Consider the following 15,772-nt stretch of genomic DNA (forward strand, 5'->3'; position numbering starts at 1 on the left):
GGGAGGTTAGGGTTAGGCTGCCGGGGGTGGGGGAGGTTAGGGTTAGGCTGCAGGGGGTGGGGGAGGTTAGGGTTAGGCTGCAGGGGGTGGGGGAGGTTAGGGTTAGGCTGCTGGGGGTGGGGGAGGTTAGGGTTAGGCTGCAGGGGGTGGGGGAGGTTAGGGTTAGGCTGTAGGGGGTGGGGGAGGTTAGGGTTAGGCTGCAGGGGGTGTGGGAGGTTAGGATTAGGCTGTAGGGGGTGGGGGAGGTTAGGGTTAGGCTGCAGGGGGTTGGGAAGGTTAGGGTTAGGCTGCAGGGGGTGTGGGAGGTTAGGATTAGGCTGTAGGGGGTGGGGGAGGTTAGGGTTAGGCTGCAGGGGGTGTGGGAGGTTAGGGTTAGGCTGCAGGGGGTGGGGGAGGTTAGGGTTAGGCTGTAGGGGGTGGGGAGGTTAGGGTTAGGCTGCAGGGGGTGGGGGAAGTTAGGGTTAGGCTGCAGGGGGTGGGGGAGGTTAGGGTTAGGCTGCAGGGGGTGGGGGAGGTTAGGGTTAGGCTGCAGGGGGTGTGGGAGGTTAGGGTTAGGCTGCCGGGGGTGTGGGAGGTTAGGGTTAGGCTGTAGGGGGTGGGGGAGGTTAGGGTTAGGCTGCAGGGGGTGGGGAAGGTTAGGGTTAGGCTGCAGGGGGTGTGGGAGGTTAGGGTTAGGCTGCAGGGGGTGGGGGAGGTTAGGGTTAGGCTGCAGGGGGTGTGGGAGGTTAGGGTTAGGCTGCCGGGGGTGTGGGAGGTTAGGGTTAGGCTGCAGGGGGTGGGGGAGGTTAGGGTTAGGCTGCAGGGGGTGGGGGAGGTTAGGGTTAGGCTGCTGGGGGTGGGGGAGGTTAGGGTTAGGCTGCAGGGGGTGGGGGAGGTTAGGGTTAGGCTGTAGGGGGTGGGGGAGGTTAGGGTTAGGCTGCAGGGGGTGTGGGAGGTTAGGATAAGGCTGTAGGGGGTGGGGGAGGTTAGGGTTAGGCTGCAGGGGGTTGGGAAGGTTAGGGTTAGGCTGCAGGGGGTGTGGGAGGTTAGGATTAGGCTGTAGGGGGTGGGGGAGGTTAGGGTTAGGCTGCAGGGGGTGTGGGAGGTTAGGGTTAGGCTGCAGGGGGTGTGGGAGGTTAGGGTTAGGCTGCAGGGGGTGTGGGAGGTTAGGGTTAGGCTGCCGGGGGTGGAGGAGGTTAGGGTTAGGCTGTAGGGGGTGGGGGAGGTTAGGGTTAGGCTGCAGGGGGTGGGGGAGGTTATGGTTTGGCTGCAGGGGGTGGGGGAGGTTAGGGTTAGGCTGCAGGTGGTAGGGGAGGTTAGGGTTAGGCTGCAGGGGGTGGGGAAGGTTAGGGTTAGGCTGCAGGGGGTGGGGGAGGTTAGGGTTAGGCTGTGGGAGGGGACTGTTAGGGTTATGGATAGTGATAGGGTTAAAATACTTACTGGGATCCGTCGGGATTTTGATGGCTGGGATTCTGCTGTCGGAATCCTGAGCGCCTGTGAATGCCGGGATTTCGTACACAGCCCTCCAAGCTACGAGGCAGAGATGTCATTCATTATCTCAGTGCAGAGAGTCACTGTCACTCCTATTATCATGTGTGAGCAGCCAGGTATCCAGCGCAGGTGATGTGTAGTGTCCACAGTGCGTGTCAGTGATACAGCGCTGTCACCACATTCATAGTACTCGCCCCTGACTCTCCTCTTATCCAATGCCGGTGAGTGGCAGTATAAGTGTCCGGCAGTGCTAAAGTGGTCCTACAGAGGTGGTGGAACTCACCCCCCACCCCACAGCGCCCATGCAACAAAGGTATTGCGCGCCTAAAAAATGGGCGTGGTCTCAAAAAGAAAGGGGTGTGGTCACAGAATAGTAATAATGCCCACAGTAGTAGCACCCCGTAATACACATAATGCCCACCGCAGTAGCGCTTCTTATACAATGCCCACAGTAGTAGTGCCCCTTATATAGACCCCACAGTAGTAGTGCCCCTTATATAGACCCCACAGTAGTAGTGCCCCTTATATAGACCCCACAGTAGTAGTGCCCCTTATATAGACCCCACAGTGGTAGTGCCCCTTATATAGACCCCACAGTAGTAGTGCCCCTTATATAGACCCCACAGTGGTAGTGCCCCTTATATAGACCCCACAGTAGTAGTGCCCCTTATATAGACACAGTAGTAGTGCCCCTTATATAGACCCCACAGTAGTAGTGCCCCTTATATAGACCCCACAGTAGAAGTGCCCCTTATATAGACCCCACAGTAGTAGTGCCCCTTATATAGACCCCACAGTGGTAGTGCCCCTTAAATAGACCCCACAGTAGTAGTGCCCCTTATATAGACCCCACAGTGGTAGTGCCCCTTATATAGACCCCACAGTAGTAGTTCCCCTTATATAGACCCCACAGTAGTAGTGCCCCTTATATAGACCCCACAGTAGTAGTGCCCCTTATATAGACCCCACAGTAGTAGTGCCCCTTATATAGACCCCACAGTAGTAGTGCCCCTTATATAGACCCCACAGTGGTAGTGCCCCTTATATAGACCCCACAGTAGTAGTGGCCCTTATATAGACCCCACAGTGGTAGTGCCCCTTATATAGAGCCCATAGTAGTGGTGCCCCTTATGTTCCCAGGAGGGATGCCCCTTATGAAGTGCCCTCTTTACAATGCCCTCATTAGAAGGGCCCCCAGTGGTAATGCCCTTAATAGTAATTCCCCTGTGTAGTATTGCCCCCAGTAGTAATGTTGCCTGTAGTAATGCCCCCAGTCGTTTAGCCCCCTGTAGTTTAGCCCTAGTAGTTATGCCCCCAGTGGTAATGCCCCTGCAGATATGACCCCAGTAGTTTACCCCCCCCCTTTAGTTTAGCCTCCCAGTGGTAATGCCCCCAGTAGTTTAGCCCCAGTAGTTGGCCCCCAGTAATAATGTCCCCCAGTAGATGCCCCCCCAGTAGTAATGCCCCCAGTAGTAATGATCCCAAGTAGTTTGCCCCATGTAGTAATGATCCCCAGTAGTTTGCCCCCTGTAGATTCCCCCCCCCAGTAGTTTGCCCCCAGTAGTAATGATCCCCAGTAGTTTGCCCCCAGTAGTAATAATCCCCAGTAGTTTGCCCCCAGTAGTAATGATCCCCAGTAGTAATGATCCCCAGTAGTTTGCCCCCAGTAGTAATGATCCCCAGTAGCTTGCCCCCTGTAGATTCCCCCCCCCAGTAGTTTGCCCCCAGTAGTAATGATCCCCAGTAGTTTGCCCCCTGTAGATTCCCCCCCCCCAGTAGTTTGCCCCCAGTAGTAATGATCCCCAGTAGTTTGCCCCCTGTAGATCCCCCCCCCCCCAGTAGTAATGATCCCCAGTAGTTTGCCCCCTGTAGATTTCCCCCCCCCCCCCAGTAGTTTGCCCCCAGTAGTAATGATCCCTAGTAGTTTGCCCCCTGTAGATTCCCCCCCCAGTAGTTTGCCCCCAGTAGATGCCCCCCCCCCTCAGTAGTTTGCCCCCTGTAGATTCCCCCCCAGTAGTTTGCCCCCAGTGGATGCCCCCCGTGATGTGCCGCTAAGGAAGAAAACAATCATAATACTTACCGTGCACCACTCTCGCTTCCAGACTGCTGCATTTCTCTCTCGCCGCCCGCTCCTCGGCACTATGGGAGAGACGTCATGACATCTCCCCCATAGCGCACAGTGACAGCGCCGGAAGCCGGAGCTCAGTACTGAGCTCCTGCCTCCGGCAGCCGCCGGGCGCCCGCTGGTAACACAATCTCAGCGGGCGCTCGGTATCTCCCTCCAGCGCTGCACACAGCGGGTTAGGTGAGCCGGAGGAGGTGGAACTGCGTTCCGTCTCCAAGTGGAACTGACGGAACGCAGTTCCGCCCCGTTCCGGCTCACTTTAACCCCTGGTGTCCGGTGCCCATTTATCAGTAATGACATCTGCAATGCTCTCCGGGCACAATATAGCAGGATGTTATTATAAGAGACAATGCAGGGACAGGGTCTCAGGATCCCGTCACTGTCATGTTCCTGGAGTTAGGAGACCGCATAAGTGGTCTCTCCCCCCTCTGTATGTGCAAAGGCCATTGCTGGGGAGGGTTCTGGAGGAACCCTGTCCCAGGGATTTTTGCAACAGGTAGCCCATAGGCTACAGCAACACAGTGCCGTCTGAGTGTTAGCTGCGGGGCCAAGCTCGGGAATGCGTCACATCCCAGAGCTTAGTAAATATGACGGCATTGCATCCCCCATAGAAATTTATAGGGACTGCGGCTGCTGTGAGTAATGGAGGGACTGCAGCAGGTACTGGAGATATATACTGCGGCTCCTCCTACGTAAATTGGGGTGATACTACATATTTGCGGGTATCCCTGAAACCCGAGTTTTCGGGGAATATGCTGCAGATATTTCATGATAACTAGGCCCCTCTCTCTGCAGCCTGAAATCACTGCTCACCGGTAATATCAGATGACAGTGTCCAGTCACCTATGGAGAGGTAGGTCCTTGTAGTAACCCTAAGCCAGATGTCACCAGAGACCGCGTTCATGGGCAGTTCTTAGCGCTGGTCTGCGCCGTCACTGACAGCGCTTCTGTTATTATTACCTCTGTGTAATTGTTGCTTTACGGCTGGAAATAGTGCGAGGCCGCTAGTTACATGGAGGCACTGTATGCTCCTGATTGGTAGGATGCGTTCTTATGATCAGCTCGCATACTCGTCGTCCAGCTGAGTGACGCACAATCACCATGGAGTGCCTCTGCTCTATCACAGGTCAGCTGGTCACCCAGCTCACCAGTATGTAGGTTAGAGACGCACTTCATATATGCTCAGTATTTCCAGCAGCTGTTTCCTATGCCGTGTGTTTCTGTAATGGTCTCATAGATTGTTTATGCTGCAGGAGTCTGGAGCCCACCGCTGTGTACATCCCCAGCCGCCCCACAGCTGGCACTCAGCCCGTCTCTCCTGTCCTCGCCCGCGGGTGATAGCCCCCACGCTCTGTGCATGGAGAGTGGTAATACATCACTGAGGGTGTATAGGGGGACTGGGATAGCAGGGGGGGGGGGTAATATATGGGGGGTTTGGGGACAGCAGTATATGGGGGACTGTTACTACAGGGTGAGAAATATATGGAGGGGTCATTCATTACAGTATATAGAGGTCAGGAACAGCAGTGTATGGAGGGGTCGGGGACAGCATCAATATCAGTGAATATTTATAATAACTTTGTGACTTTCTTATATCAGATTTATTTGAGGATGTCCGGATTAGCTCCTGGTCTTCTTTGGATGTTGAGGTAAAACTGGTGACACTATCCCAAAAATAAACCTTTTATTCCTCCTGCCCTCCTTATTCTAGACCCTGTTCCTCTCATCTCACCCTATTCCTCCTGTCTCCCCCTATTCTAGTCCCTGTTCCTCTCATCTCACCCTATTCCTCCTGTCTCCCCCTATTCTTGTCCCTGTTCCTCTCATCTCACCCTATTCCTCCTGTCTCCCCCTATTCTAGTCCCTGTTCATCTCATCTCACCCTATTCCTCCTGTCTTCCCCTATTCTAGTCCCTGTTCCTCTAATATCACCCTATTCCTCCTGTCTCCTCCTATTCTAGTCCCTGTTCCTCTCATCTCACCCTATTCCTCCTGTCTCCCCCTATTCTAGTCCCTGTTCCTCTCATCTCACCCTATTCCTCCTGTCTCCCGCTATTCTAGTCCCTGTTCCTCTCATCTCACCCTATTCCTCCTGTCTCCCCCTATTCTAGTCCCTGTTCCTCTCATCTCACCCTATTCCTCCTGTCTCCCCCTATTCTAGTCCCTGTTCCTCTCATCTCACCCTATTCCTCCTGTCTCCCCCTATTCTAGTCCCTGTTCCTCTCATCACACCCTATTCCTCCTGTCTCCCCCTATTCTAGTCCCTGTTCCTCTAATATCACCCTATTCCTCCTGTCTCCTCCTATTCTAGTCCCTGTTCCTCTAATATCACCCTATTCCTCCTGTCTCCACCTATTCTAGTCCCTGTTCCTCTCATCTCACCCTATTCCTCCTGTCTCCCCCTGTTCTAGTCCCTGTTCCTCTAATATCACCCTATTCCTCCTGTCTCCTCCTATTCTAGTCCCTGTTCCTCTAATATCACCCTATTCCTCCTGTCTCCACCTATTCTAGTCCCTGTTCCTCTAATATCACCCTATTCCTCCTGTCTCCACCTATTCTAGTCCCTGTTCCTCTAATATCACCCTATTCCTCCTGTCTCCTCCTATTCTAGTCCCTGTTCCTCTCATCTCACCCTATTCCTCCTGTCTCCCCCTATTCTTGTCCCTGTTCCTCTCATCTCACCCTATTCCTCCTGTCTCCCCCTATTCTAGTCCCTGTTCATCTCATCTCACCCTATTCCTCCTGTCTTCCCCTATTCTAGTCCCTGTTCTTATCATCTCACCCTATTCCTCCTGTCTCCCCCTATTCTAGTCCCTGTTCCTCTCATCTCACCCTATTCCTCCTGTCTCCCCCTATTCTAGTCCCTGTTCCTCTCATCTCACCCTATTCCTCCTGTCTCCCCCTATTCTAGTCCCTGTTCCTCTCATCTCACCCTATTCCTCCTGTCTCCCCCTATTCTAGTCCCTGTTCCTCTCATCTCACCCTATTCCTCCTGTCTCCCCCTATTCTAGTCCCTGTTCCTCTCATCTCACCCTATTCCTCCTGTCTCCCCCTATTCTAGTCCCTGTTCCTCTCATCTCACCCTATTCCTCCTGTCTCCCCCTATTCTAGTCCCTGTTCCTCTCATCTCACCCTATTCCTCCTGTCTCCCCCTATTCTAGTCCCTGTTCCTCTCATCACACCCTATTCCTCCTGTCTCCCCCTATTCTAGTCCCTGTTCCTCTCATCTCACCCTATTCCTCCTGTCTCCCCCTATTCTAGTCCCTGTTCCTCTCATCTCACCCTATTCCTCCTGTCTCCCCCTATTCTAGTCCCTGTTCCTCTCATCTCACCCTATTCCTCCTGTCTCCCCCTATTCTAGTCCCTGTTCCTCTCATCACACCCTATTCCTCCTGTCTCCCCCTATTCTAGTCCCTGTTCCTCTCATCTCACCCTATTCCTCCTGTCTCCCCCTATTCTAGTCCCTGTTCCTCTCATCTCACCCTATTCCTCCTGTCTCCCCCTATTCTAGTCCCTGTTCCTCTCATCTCACCCTATTCCTCCTGTCTCCCCCTATTCTAGTCCCTGTTCCTCTCATCTCACCCTATTCCTCCTGTCTCCCCCTATTCTAGTCCCTGTTCCTCTGATCACACCCTATTCCTCCTGTCTCCCCCTATTCTAGTCCCTGTTCCTCTCATCTCACCCTATTCCTCCTGTCTCCCCCTATTCTAGTCCCTGTTCCTCTCATCACACCCTATTCCTCCTGTCTCCCCCTATTCTAGTCCCTGTTCCTCTCATCACACCCTATTCCTCCTGTCTCCCCCTATTCTAGTCCCTGTTCCTCTCATCACACCCTATTCCTCCTGTCTCCCCCTATTCTAGTCCCTGTTCCTCTCATCTCACCCTATTCCTCCTGTCTCCCCCTATTCTAGTCCCTGTTCCTCTAATATCATCCTATTCCTCCTGTCTCCCCCTATTCTAGTCCCTGTTCCTCTCATCTCACCCTATTCCTCCTGTCTCCCCCTATTCTAGTCCCTGTTCCTCTCATCTCACCCTATTCCTCCTGTCTCCCCCTATTCTAGTCCCTGTTCCTCTCATCTCACCCTATTCCTCCTGTCTCCCCCTATTCTAGTCCCTGTTCCTCTCATCTCACCCTATTCCTCCTGTCTCCCCCTATTCTAGTCCCTGTTCCTCTCATCTCACCCTATTCTAGTCCCTGTTCCTCTCATCTCACCCTATTCCTCCTGTCTCCCCCTATTCTAGTCCCTGTTCCTCTCATCTCACCCTATTCCTCCTGTCTCCCCTTATTCTAGTCCCTGTTCCTCTCATCACACCCTATTCCTCCTGTCTCCCCCTATTCTAGTCCCTGTTCCTCTCATCTCACCCTATTCCTCCTGTCTCCCCCTATTCTAGTCCCTGTTCCTCTCATCTCACCCTATTCCTCCTGTCTCCCCCTATTCTAGTCCCTGTTCCTCTCATCTCACCCTATTCCTCCTGTCTCCCCCTATTCTAGTCCCTGTTCCTCTCATCTCACCCTATTCCTCCTGTCTCCCCCTATTCTAGTCCCTGTTCCTCTGATCACACCCTATTCCTCCTGTCTCCCCCTATTCTAGTCCCTGTTCCTCTCATCTCACCCTATTCCTCCTGTCTCCCCCTATTCTAGTCCCTGTTCCTCTCATCACACCCTATTCCTCCTGTCTCCCCCTATTCTAGTCCCTGTTCCTCTCATCACACCCTATTCCTCCTGTCTCCCCCTATTCTAGTCCCTGTTCCTCTCATCACACCCTATTCCTCCTGTCTCCCCCTATTCTAGTCCCTGTTCCTCTCATCTCACCCTATTCCTCCTGTCTCCCCCTATTCTAGTCCCTGTTCCTCTAATATCACCCTATTCCTCCTGTCTCCCCCTATTCTAGTCCCTGTTCCTCTCATCTCACCCTATTCCTCCTGTCTCCCCCTATTCTAGTCCCTGTTCCTCTCATCTCACCCTATTCCTCCTGTCTCCCCCTATTCTAGTCCCTGTTCCTCTCATCTCACCCTATTCCTCCTGTCTCCCCCTATTCTAGTCCCTGTTCCTCTCATCACACCCTATTCCTCCTGTCTCCCCCTATTCTAGTCCCTGTTCCTCTCATCTCACCCTATTCCTCCTGTCTCCCCCTATTCTAGTCCCTGTTCCTCTCATCTCACCCTATTCCTCCTGTCTCCCCCTATTCTAGTCCCTGTTCCTCTCATCACACCCTATTCCTCCTGTCTCCCCCTATTCTAGTCCCTGTTCCTCTCATCTCACCCTATTCCTCCTGTCTCCCCCTATTCTAGTCCCTGTTCCTCTCATCTCACCCTATTCCTCCTGTCTCCCCCTATTCTAGTCCCTGTTCCTCTCATCTCACCCTATTCCTCCTGTCTCCCCCTATTCTAGTCCCTGTTCCTCTCATCTCACCCTATTCCTCCTGTCTCCCCCTATTCTAGTCCCTGTTCCTCTCATCTCACCCTATTCCTCCTGTCTCCCCCTATTCTAGTCCCTGTTCCTCTAATATCACCCTATACCTCCTGTCTCCCCCTATTCTAGTCCCTGTTCCTCTAATATCACCCTATTCCTCCTGTCTCCCCCTATTCTAGTCACTGTTCCTCTCATCTCACCCTATTCCTCCTGTCTCCCCCTATTCTAGTCCCTGTTCCTCTAATATCACCCTATTCCTCCTGTCTCCTCCTATTCTAGTCCCTGTTCCTCTAATATCACCCTATTCCTCCTGTCTCCCCCTATTCTAGTCCCTGTTCCTCTCATCACACCCTAATCCTCCTGTCTCCCCCTATTCTAGTCACTGTTCCTCTCATCTCACCCTATTCCTCCTGTCTCCCCCTATTCTAATCCCTGTTCCTCTAATATCACCCTATTCCTCCTGTCTCCTCCTATTCTAGTCCCTGTTCCTCTAATATCACCCTATTCCTCCTGTCTCCACCTATTCTAGTCCCTGTTCCTCTCATCTCACCCTATTCCTCCTGCCTTCCCCTATTCTAGTCCCTGTTCCTCTAATATCACCCTATTCCTCCTGTCTCCCCCTATTCTAGTCCCTGTTCCTCTAATATCACCCTATACCTCCTGTCTCCCCCTATTCTAGTCCCTGTTCCTCTAATATCACCCTATTCCTCCTGTCTCCCCCTATTCTAGTCACTGTTCCTCTCATCTCACCCTATTCCTCCTGTCTCCCCCTATTCTAGTCCCTGTTCCTCTAATATCACCCTATTCCTCCTGTCTCCTCCTATTCTAGTCCCTGTTCCTCTAATATCACCCTATTCCTCCTGTCTCCCCCTATTCTAGTCCCTGTTCCTCTCATCACACCCTAATCCTCCTGTCTCCCCCTATTCTAGTCACTGTTCCTCTCATCTCACCCTATTCCTCCTGTCTCCCCCTATTCTAATCCCTGTTCCTCTAATATCACCCTATTCCTCCTGTCTCCTCCTATTCTAGTCCCTGTTCCTCTAATATCACCCTATTCCTCCTGTCTCCACCTATTCTAGTCCCTGTTCCTCTCATCTCACCCTATTCCTCCTGCCTTCCCCTATTCTAGTCCCTGTTCCTCTAATATCACCCTATTCCTCCTGTCTCCCCCTATTCTAGTCCCTGTTCCTCTCATATCACCCTATTCCTCCTGTCTCCCCCTATTCTAGTCCCTGTTCCTCTCATCTCACCCTATTCCTCCTGTCTCCCCCTATTCTAGTCCCTGTTCCTCTCATCTCACCCTATTCCTCTTGTCTCCCCCTATTCTAGTCCCTGTTCCTCTCATCTCACCCTATTCCTCCTGTCTCCCCCTATTCTAGTCCCTGTTCCTCTCATCTCACCCTATTCCTCCTGTCTCCCCCTATTCTAGTCCCTGTTCCTCTCATCTCACCCTATTCCTCCTGTCTCCCCCTATTCTAATCCCTGTTCCTCTAATATCACCCTATTCCTCCTGTCTCCCCCTATTCTAGTCCCTGTTCCTCTCATCTCACCCTATTCCTCTTGTCTCCCCCTATTCTAGTCCCTGTTCCTCTCATCTCACCCTATTCCTCCTGTCTCCCCCTATTCTAGTCCCTGTTCCTCTCATCTCACCCTATTCCTCCTGTCTCCCCCTATTCTAGTCCCTGTTCCTCTCATCTCACCCTATTCCTCCTGTCTCCCCCTATTCTATAGAGCGCACGGGTCTACTACGTTATGCCAGTGCTTGGGATCCCAGTGCCCAGCATACCGGCGTCGGGATCCTGACCGTCGCAGGCAGCGTGGTGAGCGCAAAAGATCCCCTTGCGGGCATGGTGCACGCCATTTAATCTCCCTCCAGGGGTGTTGTGGATCTCCCAAGAGGGAGAATAGTTGTCGGTATGCCGGCTGTCGGGATTCCGGCGCCGGTATGCTGAGCGCCGGGATCCCGACAGCCGACATATCAAATGCCTCCCGAGCACACATCTGCTATATGTTTGTCTGCGGAGTGCTTTACCTCCGGCTCCATGCTGCTGCTCTGTGGTGTACACTGCCTCTTCTGCCTCCGTTAATCTGGTCTCTCCTATGGCTGGCCACTGACGGCGTCTGTCACAACACTGCCATGGCTGTTGTGTGCCTCTGTCCCTGCTGAGACCATCTGGTGCGACCTCCGCAGCACATGCTCTGTCAGCTGCCGAGCGCTCTGCTGTTTTGAAAGTCTGACGGTAAATGTGCCAGGAGCTTCTGGGGGAGTGTGGGACAGTTCCTCCTGCGGTGTTCCCTCCTCTGTATAGTCAGTCGCGGAGCTGTGAGCAGGGAGGGCCCTGCACTGCACATGTCCTGGACTGACACCGCAGCTGATTATATAATAGGTGAGGGAGCATTAGGGATACTCTGTATTACATTCGGAAGTTTTGTGTTTATAAAGCGCCTATGGTATAAGGCATAAAATGGGCCCTAAAAGTATAGAATGTTGCATTTTCCAACATAAAACTAAGATAATAAAAAGCTGTTATGATCTGGGGAATATATCTGGACGGAGTGTTGCAGAGAACTGGGTAACTTGACACAGAGACCAGTGGCGAGCTTGACACGTAGTCGATCTTCTCATGATAACTCTGGATGCCTGAGAGTAACACTCAGCTGGTTTTTATGCCTTGAATAGCCGCTTTTCCCATAAGACTTTCTACCGGTACTGGGATGCCCACAAGGACTTACGCCACTGGCGACAGTACAAGCTTACCCCCGAGACGACCAGAGTTATCAGTCAGCAGAAGGGACAGAAACAGAAAGACTGAGACCATGTTTTGGTCAGAGGGCAGGCTAACAGAGAGGAGACTAAGTACAGGAACTAAGAGGGATGGAAGAGACGCTGTAATGCTTGGAGCTGTGGTGATGAAGGGTTAATGTGGTGATAATGTATCAAGCAGCTGAATGTAAATAACAATGATAATGGACTATAGCAGATACACCAAAGAGAAAGACAAGACAAAGAATAAATGTTCTGTGGAAGAGTCCACACTACACCTGAAGCTAAGCAGACACGATCCAGACAGGACTAGGACTGGCACTAACCGACTGACAGGCAGTATACACAGATTAAAGAGACAGGCAGGGAGCAAATATAAACTACAATGACACAGAATGCTCCAGGCCAGTGGATGTTACTGCTGGCAACTGCAGAGACAAGACAACAAGGAGCAATACTACCGTTAGGAGATGATACTGTATAACTGACAAGGACAGACAGAGAAAGACAGAGACCAGGAATTGGTCTGAGGATAGACTAATAGAGCTGTGTCTATATACACGGGTAAGGCCTGAAAGAGAGACTAGTAAAATGGAACTGTGGTAAAAGAGACAAATGCAGTGGTTATGTGTAAAGCAGCTGTACGCAAATAAAATGATAATGGATAACAAACAGAAAGACCAAATATACAGACAAGACAATGAAACAAGTACAGTGTATAGGAATCCACACTGCAGCTAATGCTAAGACAGACAGGAACCAGACAGGATTGGGTCTAGCAAAAATACTTTAGCGCGGGATCTCACAGGACTGGACTATGAAACTGAGAGCCAAAGGCTTCCGCAGCAATCAGGATCTATGACCAGCAGGGAGTAATAGTCAGACTGGGAATATAAAGGGAGCACCAACCAATGACAAGGTTCAATGCAGCCAAGCCCCCTTTAATTAGTGATCCTATGCAGCCGTGCACTGCACGTCCACTAGACTCCTGACTTTCACAAGAACAGGCTGGAGTCAGGTAACAAAGCATTCCCCAACAGGTGTGCTTCTAATGCAGTTAGGCAGACAGAATAGAGCTGCAACTAAACTGACAGAACAGCGGCAGACAGCAGATGTAACAAAAGCACATACAGTACATGTCAATTCCCTGACATGTTGTGATCACGTTCCTGGGAAATACTTAGAGACATAGTGATTAAACCTCCAATGAGCCCCAGTTAATTTATCTGTATTATGTCACCTTATATTCCCCAGACAGCCAGAATAATATCATTATCTTGCCCCCTTTTTATTTATATACACCCAGAAACAGGCCTCCTTTATCCCCATTCTTCATCCTAAACCCAGTGGACTATGGCATCCAACTTGGGCACTCCCTGAAGCTGCCCAGTATTCTAGTGCAGTCAGGCACCTGTTCTCTTTCCTCTAGGTATTAGTGCCAGTAGCGCAGTACATCCTTACGGCCTGTAGGGGGCAGTCATTATAGCTCTTCCTCACAATTAGAAATGTGACCTTTATATCCAGCAGGGAGCGCCCTACAAACAATGGCCCTCATTCCGAGTTGATCGGTCGCAAGGCGAATTTAGCAGAGTTACACACGCTAAGCCGCCGCCTACTGGGAGTGAATCTTAGCTTCTTAAAATTGCGACCGATGTATTCGCAATAATGCGATTACTAACTACTTAGCAGTTTCAGAGTAGCTCCAGACTTACTCTGCCTGTGCGATCATTTCAGTGCCTGGTTGACGTCACAAACACACCCAGCGTTCGCCCAGGCACTCCCACCGTTTCTCTGGCCACTCCTGCGTTTTTTCCGGAAACGGTAGCGTTTTCAGCCACACGCCCCTGAAACGCCGTGTTTCCGCCCAGTAACACCCATTTCCTGTCAATCACATTACGATCGCCGGAGCGAAGAAAAAGCCGTGAGTAAAAATACTTTCTTCATAGTAAAGTTACTTGGCGCAGTCGCAGTGCGAACATTGCGCATGCGTACTAAGCGGATTTTCACTGCGATGCGATGAAAAATACCGAGCGAACAACTCGGAATGAGGGCCAGTGTTTGTGATTACTTCATCCTCTTTATCAGCAGCACTGAAGACCCATTTCCCTGCTGACGTGGTTTCCTCTTGGTTCCTTATTTATTTAGGATCCTGTTCTGCCCCCGACCTTCTCTCTGGATCACAGCTACCAGTCACAGGGTAAGAGCAGCGTCAGGCTTCCTGGAGTTTGGAATCACACCCAGCAACTACGGAATGAAGTCCACACTGTGGCCACATCTAAGAGGCAACACCAATGGCCATCGGCTGAAATGGGCAGACCTCCCCAAGTGTCTGGCCCTAAGGGCAGTGTCAGGAGGCTGCTGGTAAATAATACGTGCCCATTGCTAGTGAATATAAGGCGTGTCATGGCAGAATGGAAACTGGATCTGACTGTGCTGTTCCCAATGTCTGGATGCCAAGGATGGTCACGTTAGCCACTGATATAGAGCCAGAGAGGTAGTCACTCAGAGCTGGAGAGTCAGCCAGAGCCATACAGTAAGAGCTGAAGAGTAAGAGACAGCGTTAGCCATGGCTGAGGAGTAAGAGCCAGGGTGTCAGTCAGCCAGGGAGTAAGAGTCTGTGGGTTGGAGTAAGGGTGTAAAGACCGGAGAATTAGCCTGAAAAAGTGTTAAAGAGCCATAAAACAGAGTTGGGCTGTAAGGGCCGGAGAGTTAGTAAGTCAGAGAGAGAGGGACTATGTTCAGGTGTGTCAGTCATAGCCAGGGAATATTAGCTAAAGAGTCAGTCACAGCCATGGAGTAAGAGCTGGAGTCAGATAGAGCCAGGGAGTAAGAGCAGGACAGTCCATTAGTCAGTCAGAGCCAGGGTGTAGGAGCTGGAGAGTCAGATAGTTAGAGCCAGGGAGTAAGAGCCGAAGAGTCTGTTAGTTATGGGAGTAAGAGCTGGAGTCAGATAGTTAGAGCCAGGGAGTAAGAGCAGGACAGTCTGTTATGGGAGTAAGAGCTGCAGTCAGATAGAGCCAGGGAGTAAGAGCAGAAAAGTCAGTTATGGGAGTAAGGGCTGGAGAGTCAGATAGTTCGAGCCAGGGAGTAAAATCAAAAGAGTCTATTAGTCAGTTATGGGAGTAAGAGCTGGAGTCATATAGTTAGAGCCAGGGAGTAAGAGCAGGACAGTCCATTAGTCAGAGCCAGGAAGTAAAAGCTAGAGAGTTAGTCAGAGGGAGGGAGTAAGATCTGAATAGTCTGTGGGTCAGTTCCTGGGAGTTAAAGCCATGTGTCTTAGTTAATTGGAGCAAGGGTGTAAGATTTGGAGAGTCAGTCAATAAGAGACAAAGAATAATAGCAAAGAATGAGGCAGAGCTAGAGAGTAAGGGCAGATAGCTATTCAGCCAAAGCAGAAAAATGAATCAGAGCCAGGTAGTAAGTGCCAGAGTCACCTAGAGCCAGGAAGTATGGTCAGAAGAGTGTGTCAGGAAAATTAGAGCCAGGGAGTAAGTTCCAGAAAGTCAGAGCCAGGAGTAAGTGCCAGTAAGTCAGTCAGAGCGAGGGAGTTAGAGCAGGAGCGTCTGTTAGTCTGAGCCTTGGAGTAAGAGCAGGAGAGTCTGTTAGTCAGAGCCTTGGTGTAAGAGCAGGACAGTCTGTTAGTTATGGGAGTAAGAGCAGGAGAGTCTGTTAGTCAGAGCTTTGGAGTAAGAGTAGGAGAGTCTGTTGGTCAGAGCCAGGGAGTAAGAGCTGGAGAGTCTGTAGAGCTAGGGAGTAAGAGCAGGAGTCTGTTAGTCAGAGCCAGGGAGTAAGTGCAGGAGAGTCTGTAGAGCTAGGGAGTAAGAGCAGGACAGTCTGTTAGTCAGAGCCAGGGAGTAAGAGCAGGACAGTCTATTAGAGCCAGGGAGTAAGAGCAGGAGAGTCTGTTAGTCAGTTATGGGAGTAAGTGCAGGAGAGTCTGTTAGAGCTTTGGGGTAAGAGCAGGAGAGTCTGTTGGTCAGAGCCTTGGAGTAAGTACAGG

At 51.4% G+C, this 15,772-nt stretch overlaps 1 protein-coding gene across 1 annotated transcript in view; it reads left to right on the forward strand.

The window, feature by feature from the left end:
* The first annotated feature begins 4,816 nt into the window (after positions 1 to 4,816).
* Positions 4,817 to 15,772, forward strand: part of MEIOSIN (meiosis initiator) — a 138,211-nt gene continuing 127,255 nt past the window's right edge. Inside the window, exons 1-3 of the mRNA XM_063950648.1 lie at positions 4,817 to 4,962; positions 5,195 to 5,244; positions 13,918 to 14,133. Of these exons, the coding sequence (XP_063806718.1) occupies positions 4,953 to 4,962; positions 5,195 to 5,244; positions 13,918 to 14,133 (276 nt within the window). The 5' untranslated portion in view covers positions 4,817 to 4,952. The remainder of the gene's footprint in view (positions 4,963 to 5,194; positions 5,245 to 13,917; positions 14,134 to 15,772) is intronic.

This window comes from Pseudophryne corroboree, unplaced genomic scaffold, assembly GCF_028390025.1.
Source record: "Pseudophryne corroboree isolate aPseCor3 unplaced genomic scaffold, aPseCor3.hap2 scaffold_1138, whole genome shotgun sequence".
In the NCBI taxonomy this organism is placed as follows: domain Eukaryota; kingdom Metazoa; phylum Chordata; class Amphibia; order Anura; family Myobatrachidae; genus Pseudophryne; species Pseudophryne corroboree.